Source organism: Oncorhynchus mykiss, chromosome 29 (genome assembly GCF_057628025.1).
Source record: "Oncorhynchus mykiss isolate SJ-2025 chromosome 29, ASM5762802v1, whole genome shotgun sequence".
NCBI classification, from domain to species: Eukaryota; Metazoa; Chordata; class Actinopteri; order Salmoniformes; family Salmonidae; genus Oncorhynchus; species Oncorhynchus mykiss.
In genome coordinates, this window is record NC_143050.1 from 24,991,480 (window position 1) to 25,014,817 (window position 23,338).

The window sequence follows — 23,338 nt, forward strand, 5'->3', positions numbered from 1 at the left end:
TAATTTATAAATTCATAAGAACTATCGATAAGAGCTAGGTAAATGAGTAAGCCTTTTGGATAAGGGGATTGTAAATATAAATGACATGATTGCTGGAGACAAATGTGAAACAAGTCATATGGCAGCAAACTGAAGCATATCAAGACTGTATCACCTTTTCCACAGTGAAGTTTATGATTATGCTGGCCTTACAACTTGGGATGAAATTGAGGGACCCAAGCTATCAGCTTCTGTAGCCATGAGCAAATGACAGTATAGCACCAAACCTACCAGTTTGATTTATGATTTCTACAATGTTTTAATTATATGTCCAGACTTTTCAGTTAAAAAAACCCAATTTGTATCATGTTAAATATTAGCCTCTATCGGTAGTAACCGTCAGTTATAACCACATACATTTACAACTGTCAGTGACTTCAGTGTTAGTTTCCTTACATATTACATCATTCAATTACGTTGTTATTTTACTGTTCATGCCTCTGTCACGTTTGTGTAGTTTTTCCTGAGGATCTCTAGCAATAGTGGATCATATTAGGCTAACGTATTATAAGTTGTGCAGTAATTTGGGACTTGTAGTCTTTTTGATTCATGATGGAACGCAAAACATACGTAAGTTCAAAACTGGAGCTTGTTGCACGGTGCACCACGACTGGACCGTTGTCAAAGTTCCATGATTATTGAGGATTATTATGGTGGATTTATAGGACTACTGTTCAACCCCTATTGTACACTTTTCTCACCTTCCAATATTTTATGGATTGAACAATTTGAATATGGCAACTTTCAGGGGGAATCAAACCACTATTTCTGATTCATCAAACATTTTTTTGTGTACATTTTTGTGAGTCTGTTGAACTATGTTTTATTAAAAGGTACACCAAATTTAAAGGGGTGTCTTTAAATAAATGTACTGAAAACCCTATTGAATGAAAACTCCATGAGAAAATCTGTTGGCCAGCAAGTGGGAGGGTTTTCAGCAATTTAATTAAATGTATTCAACGTGCGCAAAGGAACCACTCCTGCAAAGTCTGTTACGCACCTCCATACTGTAAATCTGAATCCCAACTACTGAAGTGCATAGGAAAGGTGTACATTTCCTAATTCTGAATCGGGCACTTGATGTGCATGTCTGAGATAACTAGGCCCTCAGTGAGTCTATACACTGGACACGTGTGAGCCAAAGGAAACCAGTGTAGATAGATTTGGGATGGCCAAATCCAGCAAGAAACCAACATGTGTTTTTAGATAAATAAAGTTAGGTGACTATGTCCCAGTCCAGATGGACATAACACATGTATGACAACAAAATATTTGGTTGTGTACACTTGGGCACGGTGTAGAGTGAGTGATGGTAATCATCAAGCATTACATTTTCCCCTCCAAACAAATACACAGATGGGTTCTCTGATGCACATAACAGAAACACAGTGAAAATAGAGATGTCAAGTGTTGAAGAATTAAAATCATCTATTGGTCATATCATGAAGCAAAAATACAAATGTTCAGAATAATGATAATAACATAACTTTCTAAATGTAATTGCTAATCCAATCCAAACAATTATATAGCTAACGATACAACCAAATACATAGTATTTTATTATTTTACTTTCCAAGTGTCACATGACTGATAGATCTCATGCTTGTTCTATCTACGTAGAAGTGGACTGCATAAATGCACACACAGGGTACACCGGTAGGGCTGTGACGTTTGTGGATTTTTGGGTAACGATTGTCATGCAAATGGTACGGTTATTGTCAATTTGAAAATTTGTTGAAAAATGTTGTGAGCTTGTAATAAATACAACACAGCCCTGATGACACCCCTATCTCAAAAATAAATGGTTTTAACCGCTTGGAACTTTTGGAAATTATGCTTCTCTTCCAGGCCGTTCTGCTTGTAAAATGATTACCAACTCTAACCACTTCAAATGTCAAACTCATATTAGGTAAACTATATCTACTTCAATATAAAGTTGAATCCCCCTTCCTCAAAAATAAATGTATTAAGATGATTATGGAGATACATTTTTTTTAATTCACAGTTATTGTCGGTTACACAATTATACAATAATTGTGCCAGCCCTACACATTCTCCATATCTCAGTGCAGGCCGTCCAGCTCACACACTGGCCCAACATTCCCTATGGGTTCATGGCTCGTAAAGGGCCCGTTAACCACAGTCTTTTTACTTGGCTGTCTGACTAAACCGCGTCCTCACCATGCATCACAAGACCATCTATTTGAGCTGTATGGGAAACAGTCTAGATATGTGTTTTGGTTTTATGTTTATATAGGTTTATTGGTTGAACGATACAGTTCTTGAATGGTCATCCTACAGAACCTTGTGTAATACATCAATGTTAGAGACATTGGTAAGATAACGTTATTGCACCCTTTATAAGGGGTTTGTAAACTATTTTTAAAACTATTTAAACCTCTTTAGATGTAAAGTCCCTTGTCTAGGGGACTCGCATGGTTCTGGTACCGGTTCCGACTGACATTTTTTGCTTATAAATGGATCTATGGACACCGTAGATCAGAATTGGGGTAGCCCTGGTAGCGTTAGTACTGGTTCCCACGGACTGTGAAATCTAAGTAGCACATTCAGAGATAAAATAATTCATAGATTAAACAAAAAACACTTTGTTTAATATGAGATGAACGGCAAGTTCTTAACCAGTTCAGGAAGCCAAGCTAGAGCTACAGTGCCTTGCGAAAGTATTCGGCCTCCTTGAACTTTGCGAACTTTATCCACATTTCAGGCTTCAAACATAAAGATATAAAACTGTATTTTTTTGTGAAGAATCAACAACAAGTGGGACACAATCATGAAGTGGAACGACATTTATTGGATATTTCAAACTTTTTTAACAAATCAAAAACTGAAAAATTGGGCGTGCAAAATTATTCAGCCCCCTTAAGTTAATACTTTGTAGCGCCACCTTTTGCTGCGATTACAGCTGTAAGTCGCTTGGGGTATGTCTCTATCAGTTTTGCACATCGAGAGACTGAAATGTTTTCCCATTCCTCCTTGCAAAACAGCTCGAGCTCAGTGAGGTTGGATGGAGAGCATTTGTGAACAGCAGTTTTCAGTTCTTTCCACAGATTCTCGATTGGATTCAGGTCTGGACTTTGACTTGGCCATTCTAACACCTGGATATGTTTATTTTTGAACCATTCCATTGTAGATTTTGCTTTATGTTTTGGATCATTGTCTTGTTGGAAGACAAATCTCTGTCCCAGTCTCAGGTCTTTTGCAGACTCCATCAGGTTTTCTTCCAGAATGGTCCTGTATTTAGCTCCATCCATCTTCCCATCAATTTTAACCATCTTCCCTGTCCCTGCTGAAGAAAAGCAGGCCCAAACCATGATGCTGCCACCACCATGTTTGACAGTGGTGATGGTGTGTTCAGGGTGATGAGCTGTGTTGCTTTTACGCCAAACATAACGTTTTGCATTGTTGCCAAAAAGTTCAATTTTGGTTTCATCTGACCAGAGCACCTTCTTCCACATGTTTGGTGTGTCTCCCAGGTGGCTTGTGGCAAACTTTAAACAACACTTTTTATGGATATCTTTAAGAAATGGCTTTCTTCTTGCCACTCTTCCATAAAGGCCAGATTTGTGCAATATACGACTGATTGTTGTCCTATGGACAGAGTCTCCCACCTCAGCTGTAGATCTCTGCAGTTCATCCAGAGTGATCATGGGCCTCTTGGCTGCATCTCTGATCAGTCTTCTCCTTGTATGAGCTGAAGGTTTAGAGGGACGGCCAAGTCTTGGTAGATTTGCAGTGGTCTGATACTCCTTCCATTTCAATATTATCGCTTGCACAGTGCTCCTTGGGATGTTTAAAGCTTGGGAAATCTTTTTGTATCCAAATCCGGCTTTAAACTTCTTCACAACAGTATCTCGGACCTGCCTGGTGTGTTCCTTGTTCTTCATGATGCTCTCTGCGCTTTTAACGGACCTCTGAGACTATCACAGTGCAGGTGCATTTATACGGAGACTTGATTACACACAGGTGGATTGTATTTATCATCATTAGTCATTTAGGTCAACATTGGATCATTCAGAGATCCTCACTGTACTTCTGGAGAGAGTTTGCTGCACTGAAAGTAATTTCAATTTTTTTGATTTGTTAAAAAAGTTTGAAATATCCAATAAATGTCGTTCCACTTCATGATTGTGTCCCACTTGTTGTTGATTCTTCACAAAAAAATACAGTTTTATATCTTTATGTTTGAAGCCTGAAATGTGGCAAAAGGTCGCAAAGTTCAAGGGGGCCGAATACTTTCGCAAGGCACTGTATGTGTGACGTTCACAGTTGTGGGAGCAGATCAAGAGAGAACTTTAGAAAATATGCACATTTTCTCTAACACTAAACATACAAATATGTATTTTAGAGTTATAAGGAATCTTATAGTGGTTTAATAATTGTATTATGCTATATTTATAAAACACATGTCAATTTAAGCCGTATCCATACAGTTTTGTTGAATAGGAAATACGTCATGAAATATTTCGTAGTTTCATATTTGTGCTTGAGCTTGTGTCCTCAAAAGTGACTACACCTCAGCAATGTATAACTATTTTTAGTACACAAGGGGGTTAGTCCGACAGTCCAGGTCACAAAGTGTAATCTCACACACAGTATTCTGTCTTCTCCCACTCTTCATAACGCTCTTGGTTCTCTCCTACTCTGCCCCATTATGAATGTTGCTTCCCCCTTTTATCCCCAAACACTCCCTGGCTTAACGAGTTAGTCTTTCTTCTTTGGGGCAGGAAGTCCACATAAGGCCCAGGGGTGGAGCCAACGGACTGCCCAGATATCTCCCCTCAATCACCACTCCTCTCACCTCTCCCTGCCCACTGCCACAATATTTATGAAATACCTGTACATACTTTAACAATCCTAGCCTTGATTAGTGTTTTACTATGTCTCTGAAGTGGGATTGTGGATAGGGTGTTTGTCTTGGGTCAGGTGACCCGGGTTAAATCCCCCCTCAGGGCAATACTGTCCCCCCATTCATTACAGTACTAAAGGACACTAAACCATCCATACACACTAAACCGTCCATTGACAACTTTACAAAGGGTATCTTATGCTTTGATGTCCTCTTTTTCTCTCCTCTTTGTTCTAGGAGCCAGACCCAAAATTACCAAGAGAAACAGTATGGACAGTGTCGAACTGTGGAAGTACTCGTCAGATAAGGTAAAAACAGTCATTTTGTTGATTCATTGAGATTTCGTTTTCTCACCTAATTTCCAACATTTTATATAATGACAACATACACAGGTAAAATCAATGAAAATCCAATGGTATCCCTGCAGAATGGAGACAGCCAGGAATTGGACAGTATATCTCGGAGATCCAAGAGTCAGCAGTCTCAGCCAAGTAGAGGGAAGGGCTACCCCGACAGCCAGTCCTCAGAAGAGAGGCAGTGGTTTGACTCCCCTGTGGACGCCGATGAAATCACAGTCCAAGCCCCGCCTCCGGTGAGTAGCCATATTTTCATTTTCAATATTTATTTAACCATTATTTAACTAGGCAAGTCAGTTAAGAACAAATTATTATTTACAATGACGGCCTACCCCGGCCAAACCCGGACGACGCTGGGCCAATTGTGCGCCGCCCTATGGGACTCCCAATCACGGCCGGATGTGATGCAGCCTGGATTCCAACCAGGGACTGCAGTGATGCCTCTTGCAACTAAGTTCTGAAAAACGTAGTTAACCAGTGCATAATCTTTCCATTGATCATCCTTGAGATGTTTCTACAACTTGATTGGAGTCCAACTGTAGTAAATTCAATTGATTGGGCATAATTTGGAAAGGCAAATACCAGTCTATATAAGGTCCCACAGTTTACAGAGCATGTCAGAGCAAAAACCATGCTATGAGGTCAAAGGAATTGCCCGTAGAGTTCCAAGACAGGATTTTTTTGTGGCACAGATCTGAGAAGGGTAGCAAAACAATTCTGCAGCATCGAAGGTCCCCAAGATCATAGTGGCCTCCATCATTCTTAAATGGAACAAGTTTGGAACCACCAAGTCTCTTCCTAGAGCTGGCCGCCTTGCCACACTGAGCAATCGGGGGAGTTCCTCTGTGGCGATGGGAGAACCTTCCAGAAGGACAACCATCTCTGCAGCACTCTACCAATCAGGCCTTTATGGTAGAGTGGCCAGACGGAAGCCACTCCTCAGTATAAGGCACATGACAGCCTGCTTGGAGTTTGCCAAAAGGCACCTAAAGACTCTCAGACCATGTGAAACAAGATTCTCTGGTCTGATGAAACCAAGATTGAACGCTTTGGCCTGAATGCCAAGTGTCACGTCTGGAGAAAACCTGGCACCATCCCTACGGTGAAGCATGGTGGTGGCATCATCATGCTGTGGTGATGTTTTTCAGCGACAGGGACTGGGAGACTAGTCAGGATTGAGGGAAAGATGAACGGAGCAAAGTACAGAGACTTCCTTGATTAATACCTGCTCCAGAGCGCTGAGAACCTCAGACTGGGGAGAACGTATACCTTCCAACAAGACAACAACCCTAAGTACACAGCCAAGACAATGCAGGAGTGGCTTCGGGACAAGTCTCTGAATGTCCTTGAGTGGCCCAGCCCGAGCCCGGACTTGAACCCGATCGAACATCTCTACAGAGACCTGAAAATAGCTGTGCCACAACGCTCCCCATCCAACCTGACAGGTCTTGAAAGGATCTGCAGAGAAGAATGGGAGAAACTCCCCAAATACAGGTGTGCCAAGCTTGTAGCGTCATACCAAAGAAGACTTGAGGCTGTAATCGCTGCCAAAGGTGCTACAACAAAGTACTGAGTAAAGGCTCTGAATGCTTATGTAAATTTGATATTTCCTTTTGTTATTTTTAATATATGTGCAAAATATTCTAAAAACCTGATTTTTGCCTTGTCATTATGTGTAAATGAGGGGAAAAAACAACAATACATTTTAGAAAAAGGTTGTAACGTAACAAAATGTGGAAAAAGTCAAGGGGTCTGAATACTTTCTGAATGCACTGTATAACTTCACTTCCTCATTACATCCCTGCATAACAACAACATGCACCTGGTGTTTACTAGTCATGTTCATTTAATTAACGTGGAGAATATACCAGAGGAAATTAGAATGGCCAAACTCATCCCTATGTCAGCTCCACTAAAAGGCATCAGTTACAAAGACTATTGTTTTCAATGTGTAGCCTAGTTCTATAATGGGCTCCGACACAATGGCTTGAAGTGTGTTAACTTTAGGAGACGGTAGCGATAGCACCTCTTGAGTAGCTTGTATCTCCTTAAAGCCCTAATTAAATCTGACACTTTCCTCCTAGTATCAAAGTGTTTTACTGAAAGGCATTATCTACCGAGTCAAGCTTCAGTTTCCTCTCTGCATTTTAGGAATGGAAGCCTTTTAAAAAATCAATGGAAGCTTACCTGACGGATAAAATGAAATAAATGTGATTAGCGCACTAAAGCTGGTGGTCAGGAAGACGCTTCTGAAGCCTGAAGGGTTCTTGCATCTTTGCACCTTTAGTCTGAGATTTACATCATGATTATAGAGGCAAGGGAAAGTGCCATAGGTGAGACATGATGTGATTTAATGAGGGTTATTGGACAATCTAGATCTCCAGGTTAATTCCTGGTAGAGACAGGAGTGCTGTGTCTGATGGCGTCAGAATACATCAACGTCCAGGAATAACACAAAGTAAACCTGCAGGCCTTTCTGACTGCTCTAGATTGTTCACAACAATATTCCTTTGTGCTTCCGTTATCCTTAGGGCATCCTCGGCCAGCATCAGCCAAAGCGGTTGTGCTTTGCTGTCACTTGGCATCTGAGGCGGCCAACCATGCGTCCCGGTTCTGTGATGCTGTTAATTGTTGCAATCAGTGGCTTGCCATGGAAAAGGGCGAGGAAGCCATTGTATGAAGGAAGCCTGTTATTTAATGACTGACTAAAATAGCGGTTGTGCAATTTGGGGTTGAAATGGAGACAAAGTGGACTTCATCTGGCTAATCTTTCTCTTGTCTACAGAAATAAGGTCAATAAAAATGGTATTTGAACTTTAGTCTCTTTGTTTCACACCAGGTCACAAGTTGTTCTTCAAAGAAAATGCGAGTTGAAAAGGTCTGTGTTACAGTCTTTGGTTTTTCTCTGGATTCTGTTTTTGGTTGGTTCTGTTTGGGTGTGGCACACACAGATTACAATATTTTTCTTTGGTGGAATTTAACGGTGGTTGGAATCCAATATGTTGCATTGCCACCCCCAACTGAACTATAGTATAAATTCATTACACGTTGTGAGAAAAAAATATATATAAGCTGATATAAATCATTCTCTCTACTATTATTCTGACATTTCACATTCTTAAAATAAAGTGGTGATCCTAAAACAGGGAATTTTTTTAAATGTAGTAAAAAGGTGTATGAAAAAGTACATTTAAACTCAGGTTTTCACAGTTCCTGACATTTAATCCTAGTAAAAATTCCCTGTTTTAGGATCACCACTTAATTTTAAGAATGGCTTGCAATGGAAAATTCACTTTATTAAAATCACCACTTTATTTTAAGAATGCGAAATGTCAGAATAATAGTAGAGAATAATTTATTTCAGCATTTCTTTCATCACATTCCCAGTGGGTCAGAAGTTTACATACACTCAATTAGTATTTGGTAGCATTGCCTTTAAATTGTTTAATTTGGGTCAAACATTTCAGGTGGCCTTCCTCAAGCTTCCCACAATAAGTTGGGTAAATTTGGCCCATTCCTCCTGACAAGAGCTGGTGTAACTGAGTCCGGTTTGTAGGCCTCCTTACTCGCACACGCTTTTTCAGTTCTGCCCACAAATTTTCTATACGATTGCGGTCAGGGCTTTGTGATGGCCACTCCAATACCTTGACTTTGTTGTCCTTAAGCCATTTTGCCACAACTTTGGAAGTATGCTTGGGGTCATTGGCCATTTGAAGACCCATTTGCGACCAAGCTTTAACTTCCTGACTTGATGTCTTGAGATGTTGCTTTAATATATCCACATCATTTTCCGTCCTCATGATGCCATCTATTTTGTGAAGTGCACCAGTCCCTCCTGCAGCAAAGTACCCCCACAACATGATGCTGCCACCCACGTGCTTAACGGTTGGGATGGTGATCTTCGGCTTGCAAGTCTCCCCCTTTATCCTCCAAACATAATGATGGTCATTATGGCCAAACAGTTATATTTTTGTTTCATCAGACCAGAGAACATTTCTCCAAAAAGTACTATGTCCCCATGTGCAGTTGCAAACCGTAGTCTGGCTTTTTTATGGCCGTTTTGGAGCACTGGCTTTTTCCTTGCTGAGGGCCTTTCAGGATATTTCGATATAGGACTCGTTTTACTGTGGATATAGATACTTTTGTACCTGTTTCCTCCAGCATCTTCACAAGGTCCTTTGCTGTTGTTCTGGGATTGATTTGCACTTTTCGCACCAAAGTACGTTCATCTCTAGGAGACAGAACGCGTCACCTTCCTGAGCGGTATGACGGCTGCGTGGTCCCATGGTGTTTATACTTGCGTACTATTTATGGTACAAATGAACATGGTACCTTCAGGCATTTGGACATTTCTCCCAAGGATGAACTAGACTTGTGGAGGTCTACAATGTTTTTTTCTGAGGTCTTTCCTAATTTCATTTGATTTTCCCATGATGTCAAGCAACAAGGCACTGAGTATGAAGGTAGGCCTTGAAATACATCCACAGGTACACCTCCAATTGACTCATATGATGTCAATTAGCCTATCAGAAGCTTCTAAGGGCATGACATAATTTTCTGGAATTTTCCAAGCTGTTTAAAGGCACAGTCAACTTATTGTATGTAAACTTCTGACCCACTGGAATTGTGATACAGTGAAATAATCTGTCTGTAAACAATTATTGGCAAACTTACTTGTCATGCACAAAGTAGATGTCCTTACTGACTTGCCAAAACTGTAGTTTGTTAAACAGACATTTGTGTAGTAGTTGAAAAACAAGTTTTAATGACTCCAATCTAAGTAAACTTCTGACTTCAACTGTGTGTGTGTGTGTGTGTGTGTGTGTGTGTGTGTGTGTGTGTGTGTGTGTGTGTGTGTGTGTACAGTCGTGGCCAAAAGTTTTGAATGACACATTCATTTCCACAAAAAATGCTGCTTCAGTGTCTTTAGATATTTTTGTCAGATGTTACTATTGAATACTGAAGTATAATTACAAGCATTTCACAAGTTGCAAAGGCTTTTATTGACAATTACATGAAGTTGATGCAAAGAGTCAATATTTGCAGTGTTGACCCTTCTTTTTCAAGACCTCTGCAATCCGCCCTGGCATGCTGTCAATTAACTTCTGGGCTACATCCTGACTGTTGGCAGCCCATTCTTGCATAATCAACCCTTGGAGTTTGTTTGTCCACCCGTCTCTTGAGGATTGATCACAAGTTCTCAATGGGATTAAGGTCGGAGGAGTTTCCTGGCCATGGACCCAAAATATCGATGTTTTGTTCCCAGAGCCACTAGTTATCACTTTTGCCTTATGGCAAGGTGCTCCATCATGCTGGAAAAGGTGTTGTTCGTCACCGAACTGTTCCTGAATGGTTGGGAGAAGTTGCTCTCTGAGGACGTGTTGGTACCATTCTTTATTCATGGCTGTGCTCTTAGGCAGAATTGTGAGTGAGCCTTTTCCCTTGGCTGAGAAGCAACCCCACACATGAATGGTCTCAGGATGCTTTACTGATGGCATGACACAAGGCTGATGGTAGTGCTCACCTTGTCTTCTCTGGACAAGCTTTTTTCCTGATGCCCCAAACAATCGGATAGGGGATTCATCAGAGAAAATGACTTTACCCCAGTCCTCAACAGTCCAATCCCTATACCTTTTGCAGAATATCAGTCTGTCCCTGATGTTTTTCCTGGAGAGAAGTGGCTTCTTTGCTGCCCTTCTTGACACCAGGCCATCCTCCAAAAGTCTTTGCCTCACTGTGCGTGCAGATGCACTTACACCTGCCTGCTGCCATTCCTGAGCAAGCTCTGTACTGGTGGTGCCCCGACCCCGCAGCTGAATCAACTTTAGGAGATGGTCCTGGCGCTTGCTGGACATTCTTGGGCGCCCTGAAGCCTTCTTCACAACAATTGAACCGCTCTCCTTGAAGTTCTTGATGATCCGATAAATGGTTGATTTAGGTGCAATCTTACTGGCAGCAATATCCTTACCTGAGAAGCCCTTTTTGTGCAAAGCGATGATGACGGCACGTTTCCTTGCAGGTAACCATGGTTGACAGAGGAAGAACAATGATTCCAAGCACCACCCTCCTTCTGTTATTCAAACTCAATCAGCATGACAGAGTGATCTCTAGCCTTGTCACCTTGACACTCGTGTTAACGAGAGAATCACTGACATGATGTCAACTGGTCCTTTTGTGGCAGGGCTGAAATGAGGTAGAAATGTTTTTTGGGGGTTCAGGTCATTTGCATGGCAAAGAGGGACTTTGCAATTAATTGCTATTCATCTGATCACTCTTCATAACATTCTGGAGTATATGCAAATTGCCATCATACAAACTGAGGCAGCAGACGTCTTGAAAATTAATATTTGTGTCATTCACAAAACTTTTGGCATGACTGTATATCCTTTTTTTTTTACCCTACCCTCATTAAAACCCACCACCTTATTCCAATGCTTTATCCCTGTTTGATTCTATCCCATGCCTGAGGGGACTGGACACTACCGCTAACACACCCTGTAACTCTTATGAAGTGAAATCGCATATCCCCAAGTACTTTTCTGCAGCTGCCACCACAACATCTATTTTCTTACGTACCATCTCTGCAGTACAGTTGATAACCATTGCTATGAACACTAAGAAGCCAACCTTACTGAAACATATCACTCATTGGCCTATCCCTCTGTTCTGGCACAGATCTACTATTCACAGGGATCCTCTCAGAATCCCTCACCTTTGATCCACCCTCCTACTTTCTTCACTGCCTCAGAATATGACATATTCTGCACTACTTTGACCCTGGCCACCTCAACCTGCCTCTCTGACCCTGGCCACCTCAACCTGCCTCTCTGACCATGGCCACCTCAACCTGCCTCTCTGACCATGGCCACCTCAACCTGCCTCTCTGACCCTGGCCACCTCAACCTGCCTCTCTGACCCTGGCCACCTCAACCTGCCTCTCTGACCCTGGCCACCTCAACCTGCCTCTCTGACCCTGGCCACCTCAACCTGCCTCTCTGACCCTGGCCACCTCAACCTGCCTCTCTGACCCTGGCCACCTCAACCTGCCTCTCTGACCCTGGCCACCTCAACCTGCCTCTCTGACCCTGGCCACCTCATCCTGCCTCTCTGACCCTGGCCACCTGAACCTGCCGCCTCTTTTACAGGGCAACTCTGATCCCCAGAAACATGGGCACCCCTACAGTTGACAATGTTTTCCACTAAAGCAACACATTCCTCTATTCTATGTCTTCCTGCACGCTTCCCACATCTTGGAATCTCCCTCCTACACACTGCTGCAACATGCCCATAAACGTGACACCTGCAACTCTGCAGTGGATTCAGCACAAAACCAGACTGCGTCACCTCTGTTTCCCCACACTCACCACCGGATCTGCATCGCACCAAACAGCGAGCGTCACAAACACCAGGAATCAAGGGTCTCTACCTACATTAATGAGCACAAGGTTATCATGCTTTAGAAAGCTGCAGTCCTTGCAGATGAGTATGAGTTTGTGTTGACCTAAAAATACCTTCAAACAGGGCACAAAGTACTAATATCCCTACACAAAAAAACTATCCAGAGAAGTCCTCTCTCACTACAAGGTTTGTCTTTTCCACCAGCACCCAGAGACAAGGATGGACAGAACTGGTTATCCGTGTTTGCCAGTTTGGCTTTACTGCCACGAGAAAAGCCATATTTGTCTCTGAGTCTGTCCTAAGTTGAAACAGAACATTTTGAGAGAAAAAGCTTTCTTCTTGTGGGAGCCCTCCAGCGCATTAAGTCTCTGGTTGGGACTGGTTTATCTCCTAAACAAGATCAGATTTGAATGAACCCTTTGTTTCAGAAGGGTTTGTATCTCTGCAGAGTGGTGATGCTGTTAAACAGCCAATGAAGATACTGGAAGACACTGGGGCCGCCCAGTCCTTCATTTTGTTTGACACTTCAGCAACTGGTGACTGTGTTGGTTCAAGGCGTGGAGATGGGTTGCTTGTAGAATGTGGAACTCAAGTCTGATCTTGTTTCTGGTCGCGTGGTCGTTGGAGTGAAGCTACCCTACCTGTGAAGGGAGTCTTGTTGATTTTAGGCAATGATTTGGCGGGAGGGAAAGTTGTGGTGAATTCTGTTGTTTGTTAGGTGCCAGAGTAGAGGAACCTGATGGGTTATCAGAGAAATACCCTAGAGTGTTCCTAGCTGGTGCTTTCCCACGTGCTATGTCTAAGAAGATTGCTGAGAGCAAGTCTAGTTTTGAGGAGTCTCACCATATTTGATCTGTCTGAAACATTTCTGTGTGGTCCTGACTTTGCAGCCTGGTCTCAGTGACTAGACGTAACGTAGTAAATGTTATTCGGGACACACAAATATTATATGTTCTGTTTGGTATGTTTACTTAAGGCAAACAGGAAAGTAGGGTGGTTGGTTGAGGTGCATGGGTGGGAGTATAACGAGAACATCTAGCAACCCTGGGGTTGCAAGTTCGAATCTCTTCATAGACAACTTTTGCATTTCAGCTAATAAGCAACTTTTCAACTACTTAGCATGTTAGCTGACCCTAACCTTAAACTTAGTAGCATTATTGTATGTTTTACAAATTGGTAACATTTTGGAAATTTTTCAAATTCGTAACATATAATACTAACTGTAATTCATAACATCAAATGTGAATTGGCTAATGGTCATCCACAAATTAATACATACCACACGAAATGTAACATATCATACTAAATTGAGTGTTCAGATTTAAGTACAGAATAATACGAAATGCTCTGAGACCAGATTGGATTTTGGTAGAACTCCTGAGTTGACCTCTCCTTTGAAGACCCCAAAGGAGAGCGGGTTGGTAGGACCTCTGAAAAGAGAGAGGATCCTTACAGTTGACACTGTTTAGGAAGCAGCTGATTACTGAACAGAAAAAATATGCTTCTCTCTCCCTTCTTTTTGCGGAGATACTGTACATCCAGTGAATGAGTTTGAGTGGGTTACTTTGACAAAGATGACGTTATGAGGTGAGAAAATAGTATTCCCACGACACTTTTATTCAAGGCTACAGGCCCCAGTGTATCTCAAATTGTCGTTCCAGTTACACTCCGACAAGAAATACTGTACTTATGAGGGTAGTATTGCAGGCCATCTTGGGGTCAAGATGTATGACCGTATCTTGCATAACTTGCAACCTAGGAAAGGTAGTGGGTCAAGGAAAAGTCTGACCATTCATGGCAAAAGTGGAGGCCATTATTAAGCTTCCTGTGCCAAGGGCGAGGGGGAGTGAGGGAGGTGGCGAGAGAGGGAGGTGGCGAGAGAGGGAGGTGGCGAGAGAGGGAGGTGGCGAGAGAGGGAGGTGGCGAGAGAGGGCGGTGGCGAGGGAGGGCGGTGGCGAGGGAGGGCGTGGCGAGGGAGGGCGTGGGGAGGGAGGTGGCGTGGGGAGGGAGGTGGCGTGGGGAGGGAGGTGGCGAGAGAGGGAGGTGGCGAGGGGATGAGGGAGGGAGGTGGCGAGAGAGGGAGGTGGCGAGAGAGGGAGTTGGCGAGAGGGAGGTGGCGAGGGGGAGGGAGAGAGAGATGTGGCGAGGGGGAGGGAGAGAGGTAGAGGGGGAGAGAGGGGGAGGGAGAGAGAGGTGGCGAGGGAGAGAGGGGAAGGGAGGGAGAGAGAGAGAGAGAGAGAGTCGGAGGGAGATGGTGAGGGAGGGAGGGAGATGGCGAGGGGAAGAGAGAGAGGGAGGGAAAAAGAGAGTGAGAGAGATGGTGATGAGAGATGGGAGAGAGAGGGAAGTGGTGAGGGGAAGAGAGAGAGAGAGAGAGAGAGGGAGGTGGTGAGGGAAAGAGAGGGAAGGGTGGAAAGGAGGAGAGTGGTGGGGGAAGAGAGGGGAGTGAGTCAGGCGTGTGTAGAGTGAGGGAAGGGGAGAGCGCTCGGAGAGAGAGAAAGGGAAAGATCGGAAAGAGAGGTGCTTGTGTGGTAAGTCACTTCATACTCTTTATCAAAATTATTGTTTGATGGATGATAGACTAGTTAGATAGCAACACTAAGTGTTAGCCTAAATGTCTGTTTTTTTTTTTGCTTTGCCAGAGAGTCAGACACATTTAAATGCATTTATAATACCCAGTAAAGCAACGTTTGAAGGGTAGTCTAATTTTGTTATGAAGTTGCTGCTGAAAAGTTGCTGCTGAAAATGTGACCGCCTATAGCAATATCACTGTTGTATCGTACTACTGAACATTCTAGTCTCTGACCTGATTCTGGTTATCTTGTTCACTGTGAGTTGCCCTTTATCTATATCACGCTGCACCAAATTGAGTTTTAAAGGTTTTCAATTATCAAAGCAAATGTTTAGTCAATCTAATTTGCTACCAGAACGTAATGGGATTGTACGTTGTGTATCCAGTTAGATTTGTTTGGCGATAATGCTTGGTGTTGATTGTGCCATAATGGGATGTCATTATGGTATGACATCCAGGGGGATAATAACACCATCAGCCATTACTGATCCATGATGTGTCCTATGGTTTACCGCCTTTGATGTCTACCATTAACCTGCCAAGGCATTTATCATCAACATGGAGGCAGGATCACACACTTCTTCAGTGCAGAGAATCATGTTAATGTATCCTGAGGGTGGAAATTGGAGATGGCTATACTGTAGTACTGGGATGTTGATTCAGTACACATTATTTGTAACATAATATGTTGATGAATAACACTGAGGTGTTGATAGCTTTGAAAGGTCTAGTTTCATTATTCATGTGAAATTTAGAGTGGACAAGAAAGGAGGTTTATTTTTACATTATGTCAGGTGACGGATTGAGCAACCTTGAAGATCTAGGCCAAGGTATATACCCTAGGTAGGGCATTCTCAGCACTGAGGGACATAATTGGTCAGATTGTGAGAAGACTGTTATGCTGTTAGTGGTGCGTACTGGCGGCAGAGAAGTCAGATGCTGGAGAGCAAAAACTGTTTCCAAACGGCGCAGTTTAATAACAAAAAACCCCACCGGAAAACAGAACAATCAAATAATGGGTATATAACCCGACACACACCAGGACAGACGTGCACAAGCACTTACAACAAACAATACCGACAAGGACATGAGGGGGAACAGAGGGTTAAATACACATGTAATTGATGGGATTGGAACCAGGTGTGATGGAAGACAAGACAAAACCAAAGGAAAATTAAAAGAGGATCAGCGATGGCTAGAAGGTCGGTGACTTGGACCACCGAACGCCGCCCGAACAAGGAGCGGGACCAACTTCAGCGGAAGTCGTGACATATGCGCTATTCCAGGCAGTATCAAAGGCATATTGTGTCCAAAGTGCTAGGAAAAGGTTAAGAACAACTTAAACAACAACAACTTGATTTTTAATGCAACACACAGATCGCCAAAATTATGTAGAGGCAGTGCTGGAAAAAGTACTCAATTGTCATAGTTGAGTAAAAGTTAAGATACTTTAATATAAAATGACTCAAGTAAAAGTCAGTCACCCAGTAATATGCTGATATCTCCCTCACTAGCTTTAAGCACCAGCTGTCAGAGCAACTCACAGATCACTGCACCTGTACATAGCCCATCTGTAAACAGCCCATCTATCTACCTACCTCATCCCCATACAGTATTTATTTATTTATCTTGCTCCTTTGCACCCCAGTATCTCTACTTGCACATTCATCTTCTGTACATCTACCAATCCAGTGTTTTAATTGCGCTATTGTAATTACTTCGCCACCATGGCCTATTTATTGCCTTAACTCCCTAATTTACACTCACTGTATATAGACTTTTTGTTTTCTTTTGTTCTACTGTATTATTGACTGTATGTTTTGTTTATTCCATGTGTAACTCTGTGTTGTTGTATGTGTCGAATTGCTATGCTTTATCTTGGCCAGGTCGCAGTTGCAAATGAGAACTTGTTCTCAACTAGCCTACCTGGTTAAATAAAGGTGTTCTCAACTGGCCTACCTGGTTAAATAAAGGTGTTCTCAACTAGCCTACCTGGTTAAATAAAGGTGTTCTCAACTAGCCTACCTGGTTAAATAAAGGTGTTCTCAACTAGCCTACCTGGTTAACTAAAGGTGTTCTCAACTAGCCTACCTGGTTAAATAAAGGTGAAATAAAAATAAAATAAATGGAACTGCTAAAATATACTTGAGTATGAAAAGTAAAAAACCTTTAACATTCCTTATAATAAGCAAAGCAGACAGCAGGATTTTCCATGGGGCACACTCTAACACTCAGACATAATTTACAAACAAAGCATTTGTGTTTAATGAGTCCGCAAGTACAGATGCAGTAGGGATGACCAGCAGTGTTTTCTTGATAAGTGTGTGAATTGGACCATTTTCCTGTCAGGATGTAACGAGTACTTTTGGGTGTCAGGGAAAATGTATGGAGTAAAAAGTACATTATTTTCTTTAGGAATGTTGTAAAGTAAAAGTTGCCAAAAAACAAAAATAAACTCAGCAAAAAAAATAAACGTCCTTCACTGTCAACTGCGTTTTATTTTCAGCAAACTTAAAATTTGTAAATATTTGTATGAACATAAGATTCAACAACTGAGATATAAACTGAACAAGTTCCACAGACATGTGACTAACAGAAATGGAATAATGTGTCCCTGAACAAAGTGGGGGGTAAAAATCAATAGTAACAGTCAGTATCTGGTGTGGCCACCAGCTGCATTAAGTACTGCCGTGCATCTCCTCCTCATGGACTGTACCAGATTTGCCAGTTCTTGCTGTGAGATGTTACCCCACTCTTCCACCAAGGCACCTGCAAGTTCCTGGACATTTCTGGGGGGAATGGCCCTAGCTCTCACCCTCCGATCCAACAGGTTCCAGACGTGCTCAATGGGATTGAGATCCAGGCTCTTCGGTGGCCATGGCAGAACACGGACATTCCTGTCTTGCAGGAAATCACGCACAGAACGAACAGTATGGCTGATGGCATTGTCATGCTGGTGGGTCATGTCAGGATGAGCCTGCAGGAAGGGTACCACATGAGGGCGGAGGATATCTTCCCTGTAATGCACAGCGTTGAGATTTCCTGTAATGACAACAAGCTCAGTCCGATGATGCTGTGACACACCGCCCCAGACCATGACGGACCCTCCACCTCCAAATCGATTCCACTCCAGAGTACAGGCCTCGGTGTAACGCTCATTCCTTCGACGATAAATGCAAATCCGACCATCACCCCAGGTGAGACAAAACTGTGACTCTTCAGTGAAGAGCACTTTTTACCAGTCCTGTCTGGCCCAGCGATGGTGGGTTATTTGCCCATAGGCGACGTTGTTGCCGGTGATGTATGGGGAGGACATGCCTTACAACAGGCCTACAAGCCCTCAGTCCAGCCTCTCTCAGCCTATTTCGGACAGTCTGAGCACTGATGGAGGGATTTTGCGTTCCTGGTGTAACTCGGGAAGCTGTTGTTGCCATCCTGTACCTGTCCCGCAGGTGTGATGTTCAGATGTACCGATCCTGTGCAGGTGTTGTTACACGTGGTCTGCCACTGCGAGGACGATCAGCTCTCCACCCTGTCTCCCTGTAGCGCTGTCTTAGGCATTTCACAGTACGGACATTGCAATTTATTGCCCTGGCCACATCTGCAGTCCTCATGCCTCCTTGCAGCATGCCTAAGGCATGTTCACGCAGATAAGCAGGGACCCTGGGTATCTTTCTTTTGGTGTTTTTCAGAATCAGTAGAAAGGCCTCTTTAGTGTTCATAACTGTGACCTTAATTGCCTACCGTCTATAAGCTGTTAGTGTCTTTACGACCGTTCCACAGGTGCATGTTCATTAATTGTTTATAGTTCATTGAACAAGCATTTGAAACCGTGTTTAAACCCTTTACAATGAAGATCTGTGAAGTTATTTGGATTTTTACAAATTATCTTTGAAAGACAGGGTCCTGAAAAGGGGACATTTCTTTTTTTGCTGAGTTTATTAAAGTACAGTACAGATACACCAAAAAACGACTTAAGTAGTATTTTAAAGTATTTTTACTTAAGTACTTTACACTACTGTGTAGAGCCAATAATTGTACTGCCAATGATTGCATTGGGCTAAAACTAGAGAATCACACTAATAGCCATTCCACAAACAGCTTCCTCATATTGAGTTGCACCCTACCAGAACAGCCTCAATTCGTCAGGGCATGGATCTACAAGGTGTCAAGTGTTCCACAGGGATGCTGGGCAATGCTTCCCTACAGTTGTGTCAAGTAGGCTGGATGTCCTTTGGGTGGTGGACCATTCTTGATACACACAGGAAACTGTTGAGCGTGAAAAACCCAGCAGAGTTGTAGTTCTTGACACAAACCGGTGCGTCTGGCATCACTACTATACCCCGTTCAAAGGCACTTCAATCTTTTGTCTTGCCCATTCACCTTCTGAATGGCACACAACCCATGTCTCAATTGTCTTAAGGCTTAAAAATGTCATACAGATTTTTTTTTTGTCACTGGCCTACACAAAATACCCCAGAATGTCAAAGTTCAATTTTGTGTTTAGAAATTTGTACAAATTAATAAAAAATGAAAAGCTAAAGTGTCTTGAGTCAATACTGTAGGTAATCAACCCCTTTGTTATAGCAAGCCTAAATAAGTTCAGGAGTAAAAATTTGCTTAAGTTGCATGGACTCGCACTCTGTATTTTCTAATGCCTACCTCATGTCTGTATGCTATACATACAATTATCTGTAAGGTCCCTCAGTCGAGCAGTGAATTTCAAACACAGATTCGACAACAAAAATCGGGAGGTTTTCTAATGCCTCGCAAAGAAGGACAAATATTGGCAGAAGAGTGAAAATAAAAAGCAGACATTGAATATCCTTTATTAACTACACTTTGGATGGTGTATCAATACACCCAGTCACTACAAAGATGCAGGTGTCCTTCCTAACTCAGTTGCTGCAGAGAAAGGCACTGAAGTAAAACAGCAAAATATGTGTCAAAGAAATGCACTTTATGTCCTGAATTCAAAGCATTATGTAAAGGGAAAATGTAACAACACATCACTGAGTACCACTCTTCATATATAAAAATAAACTGAATAGAGCTAAGCTCAGGCAAAATCCTAGAGGAAAATCTGGTTGTCTACTTTCCAGCAGACACTAGGAGACATTCACCTTTCAGCAGGACAATAACCTAAAACGCAAGGCCAAATATACACTTCAGTTGCTTACCAAGAAGGCAGTGAATGTTCCGGAGTGGCAGAGTTACAGTTCTGACTTAAATCTACTTGAAAATCTATTGCAAGACCTGTAAGGGGTTGTATAGAAATTATCAACAACTAATTTGACAGAGCTTGAAGGTATTTTAAAAATAATAATGGGAAAATGTTGTGCAATTGTTGTCCAGGTGTGGAAAGCTCTTAGAGACTTACCCAGAAAGACTCACATCTGTAATCGCTGCCAAAGGTGCTTCTTAGATTAGATAGATAGATATCTGTATTTCTATCTATCTACACTACCAAAAGTACCTGCTCGTTAAACATCTCATTCCAAAACCATGGGCATTAATATGGGAGTTGGCTTATTAACAGCCTCCACTCTTCTGGGAAGGCTTTTCACTAGATGTTGGAAGATTTTTGCAAGGACTTGCTTCCATTCAGCCACGAGCATTGAGGTCAGGCACTGATGTTGGGCGATTAGGCCGGCGATGTGGTTGCGGTCAGGGCTCTGTGCAGTCCAGTCAAGTTCTTCTACACTGATCTCAATAAACCATTTCTGTATGGACTTAACTTTGTGCAAGGGGGCATTGTCATTCTGAAACAGGAGAGGGCCTTCCCAAAACTGCTGCCACAAAGTTGGAACCACAGAATCGTCTAGAATGTCAATTTATGCTGTAGCGTTAAGATTTCCCTAGCCCGAACCATCGGCCTAGCCCGAACCATGAAAAACAGTCCCAGACCACTATTCCTCCTCCACAGAACTTTACAGTTGGCACTATGCATTGTGTCAGGTAGCATTCTCCTGTCATCCACCAAACCCAGATTCGTCCCTCGGACTGCCAGATGGTGAAGCGTGATTCATCACTGCAGAGAACGTGTTTCCACTGCTCCAGAGTCATTGCACATGGTGATCTTAGGCTTGTGTGCAGCTGCTCGGCCATGGAAACCCATTGTTTCCCAACAAATAGTGTTTGTGCTGACGATGCTTCCAGAGGCAGTTTGGAACTTGGTAGTGAGCGTTGCAACCGTGGACAGACCATTTATATGCGCTAAGTGCTTCAGCACTTGGTGGTCCCGTTCTGTTAGCCTTTTTGGCCTAACACTTCAAGGCTGAGCCGTTGTTGCTCCTACACATTTCCACTTCACAATAACTGCACTTACAGTGGGGCAGATAGCAGGGCAGATATTTGACGAACTGACTTGTTGGAAAGGTGGCATCCTATGACGGTGCCACGTTGAAAGTCACTAAGCTCTTCAGTAAGGCCATTGTACTATGAATGTTTGTCTATAGATATTGCATGGCTGTGTGCTCGATTTTATACATTTGTCAGCAACGGGTGTGGCTGAAATCAATCTCTCATCTGAGAAGGGGACCGTGATCTCAACTTGACTTGCTGTTTAAATAAAATCCAGAACACCACTCGCCCCAAACAAGGTATCATCTTATACAATTTTTTTATTTGTTGTATTTTTTATTTAATCTTTATTTAACTAGGCAAGTTAGTTAAGAGCAAATTCTTATATACAATTACGGCCTGGGAGCAGTGGGTTAACTGCCTTGTTCAGGGGTACAACGAGAGATTTTTACCTTGTCAGCTTGGGGACTCGATCTAGCAACCTTTAAGTAACTGGCCCAATGCTCTAACCACTAGGCTACCTGCTGCCCCACGAGCCAAACATGAACCACATAAAAAGGATATAAGAGACAATTGAGTCATTGTGTGTGGTGTGAGGGGTTGTGCTGCCTCTTCTATCACTTAGCGTCCATGTCTCTCTGTTTCAGAAGCTAAGTCGTGACCCCTCTGACGAGGACTGCTTCTTCGACCTCCTCAGCAAGTTTCAGAGCAGCCGCATGGACGACCAGCGCTGCCACCTTGACGACCCGAATGTAGAGAACGGAGAAAACGGCGAGAATGGAGGGGCTGTCTCTCTTAATGAAATGCTAGGTAGGTTAGCAAATTAGTGCTGTTACGACAGTCTAAAGCTAGAGGATCCCTGATACTACTTCCATTAAGGATCTGTTGTGAATCTGTTTCGGTTTGAAAGGTGTACAAATCCAAATTCTAGGAGAAACCTATGTGAATGAGGATCCCTGAATTCCATTACTTCCATTAACTTCCTTTCACGTCAATGTATGACTCAATGCATCACTCAAAGCACACATTGCCGGACATCTCTAGTCAGAAATGTGTGGCATTGATTTTTTGGGGGGGTCAATTACAGTAAAGGAATATAATCCAACTCCCATTTCTCTCAGATCCAGCGCTCATCACCTCGCCCCAGACAGAGGAGCTGTTTGACCTGATCGTCAGCTCCCAGAGCCGTCGCCTGGATGACCAGCGGGTCAGCGTCAGCAACCTGCCCGGCCTCAGGATCACCCATAACAATCTGGGCCACCTGTGTGTTGACACAGAACCCCAGGAGCCCAGCGATGACTTCTTCAACATGCTTATCAAGTGCCAAGTAAGGCCATGTCTCACTGCCTCAGCATCTCTATGGGTTGAATCTTAACCTTAGTCTCCCATTGACATCCATCGATGCGTAATTTAGGTAAAATACACATATTTGTGCTTATCTCAGGTTATGCAGGATTCATGAATTGCAGCACTCATGAATTGCAATTTTAGATGTACAGTGCCTTGCGAAAGTATTCGGCCCCCTTGAACTTTGCGACCTTTTGCCACATTTCAGGCTTCAAACATAAAGATATAAAACTGTATTTTTTTGTGAAGAATCAACAACAAGTGGGACACAATTATGAAGTGGAACAACATTTATTGGATATTTCAAACTTTTTTAACAAATCAAAAACTGAAAAATTGGGCGTGCAAAATTATTCAGCCCCCTTAAGTTAATACTTTGTAGCGCCACCTTTTGCTGCGATTACAGCTGTAAGTCGCTTGGGGTATGTCTCTATCAGTTTTGCACATCGAGAGACT

General features: G+C 42.8%; 1 protein-coding gene across 3 annotated transcripts in view; it reads left to right on the plus strand.

The window, feature by feature from the left end:
• LOC110509822 (G protein-signaling modulator 1) overlaps nucleotides 1–23,338 on the plus strand; it is a 67,477-nt gene that overhangs the window by 38,925 nt on the left and 5,214 nt on the right. For all 3 annotated transcript variants that reach the window (XM_021590947.3, XM_090226884.1, XM_021590946.3), the window contains exons 10-13: nucleotides 5,144–5,214; nucleotides 5,334–5,498; nucleotides 22,183–22,345; nucleotides 22,657–22,862. In XM_021590947.3, the coding sequence (XP_021446622.2) occupies nucleotides 5,144–5,214; nucleotides 5,334–5,498; nucleotides 22,183–22,345; nucleotides 22,657–22,862 (605 nt within the window). The remainder of the gene's footprint in view (nucleotides 1–5,143; nucleotides 5,215–5,333; nucleotides 5,499–22,182; nucleotides 22,346–22,656; nucleotides 22,863–23,338) is intronic.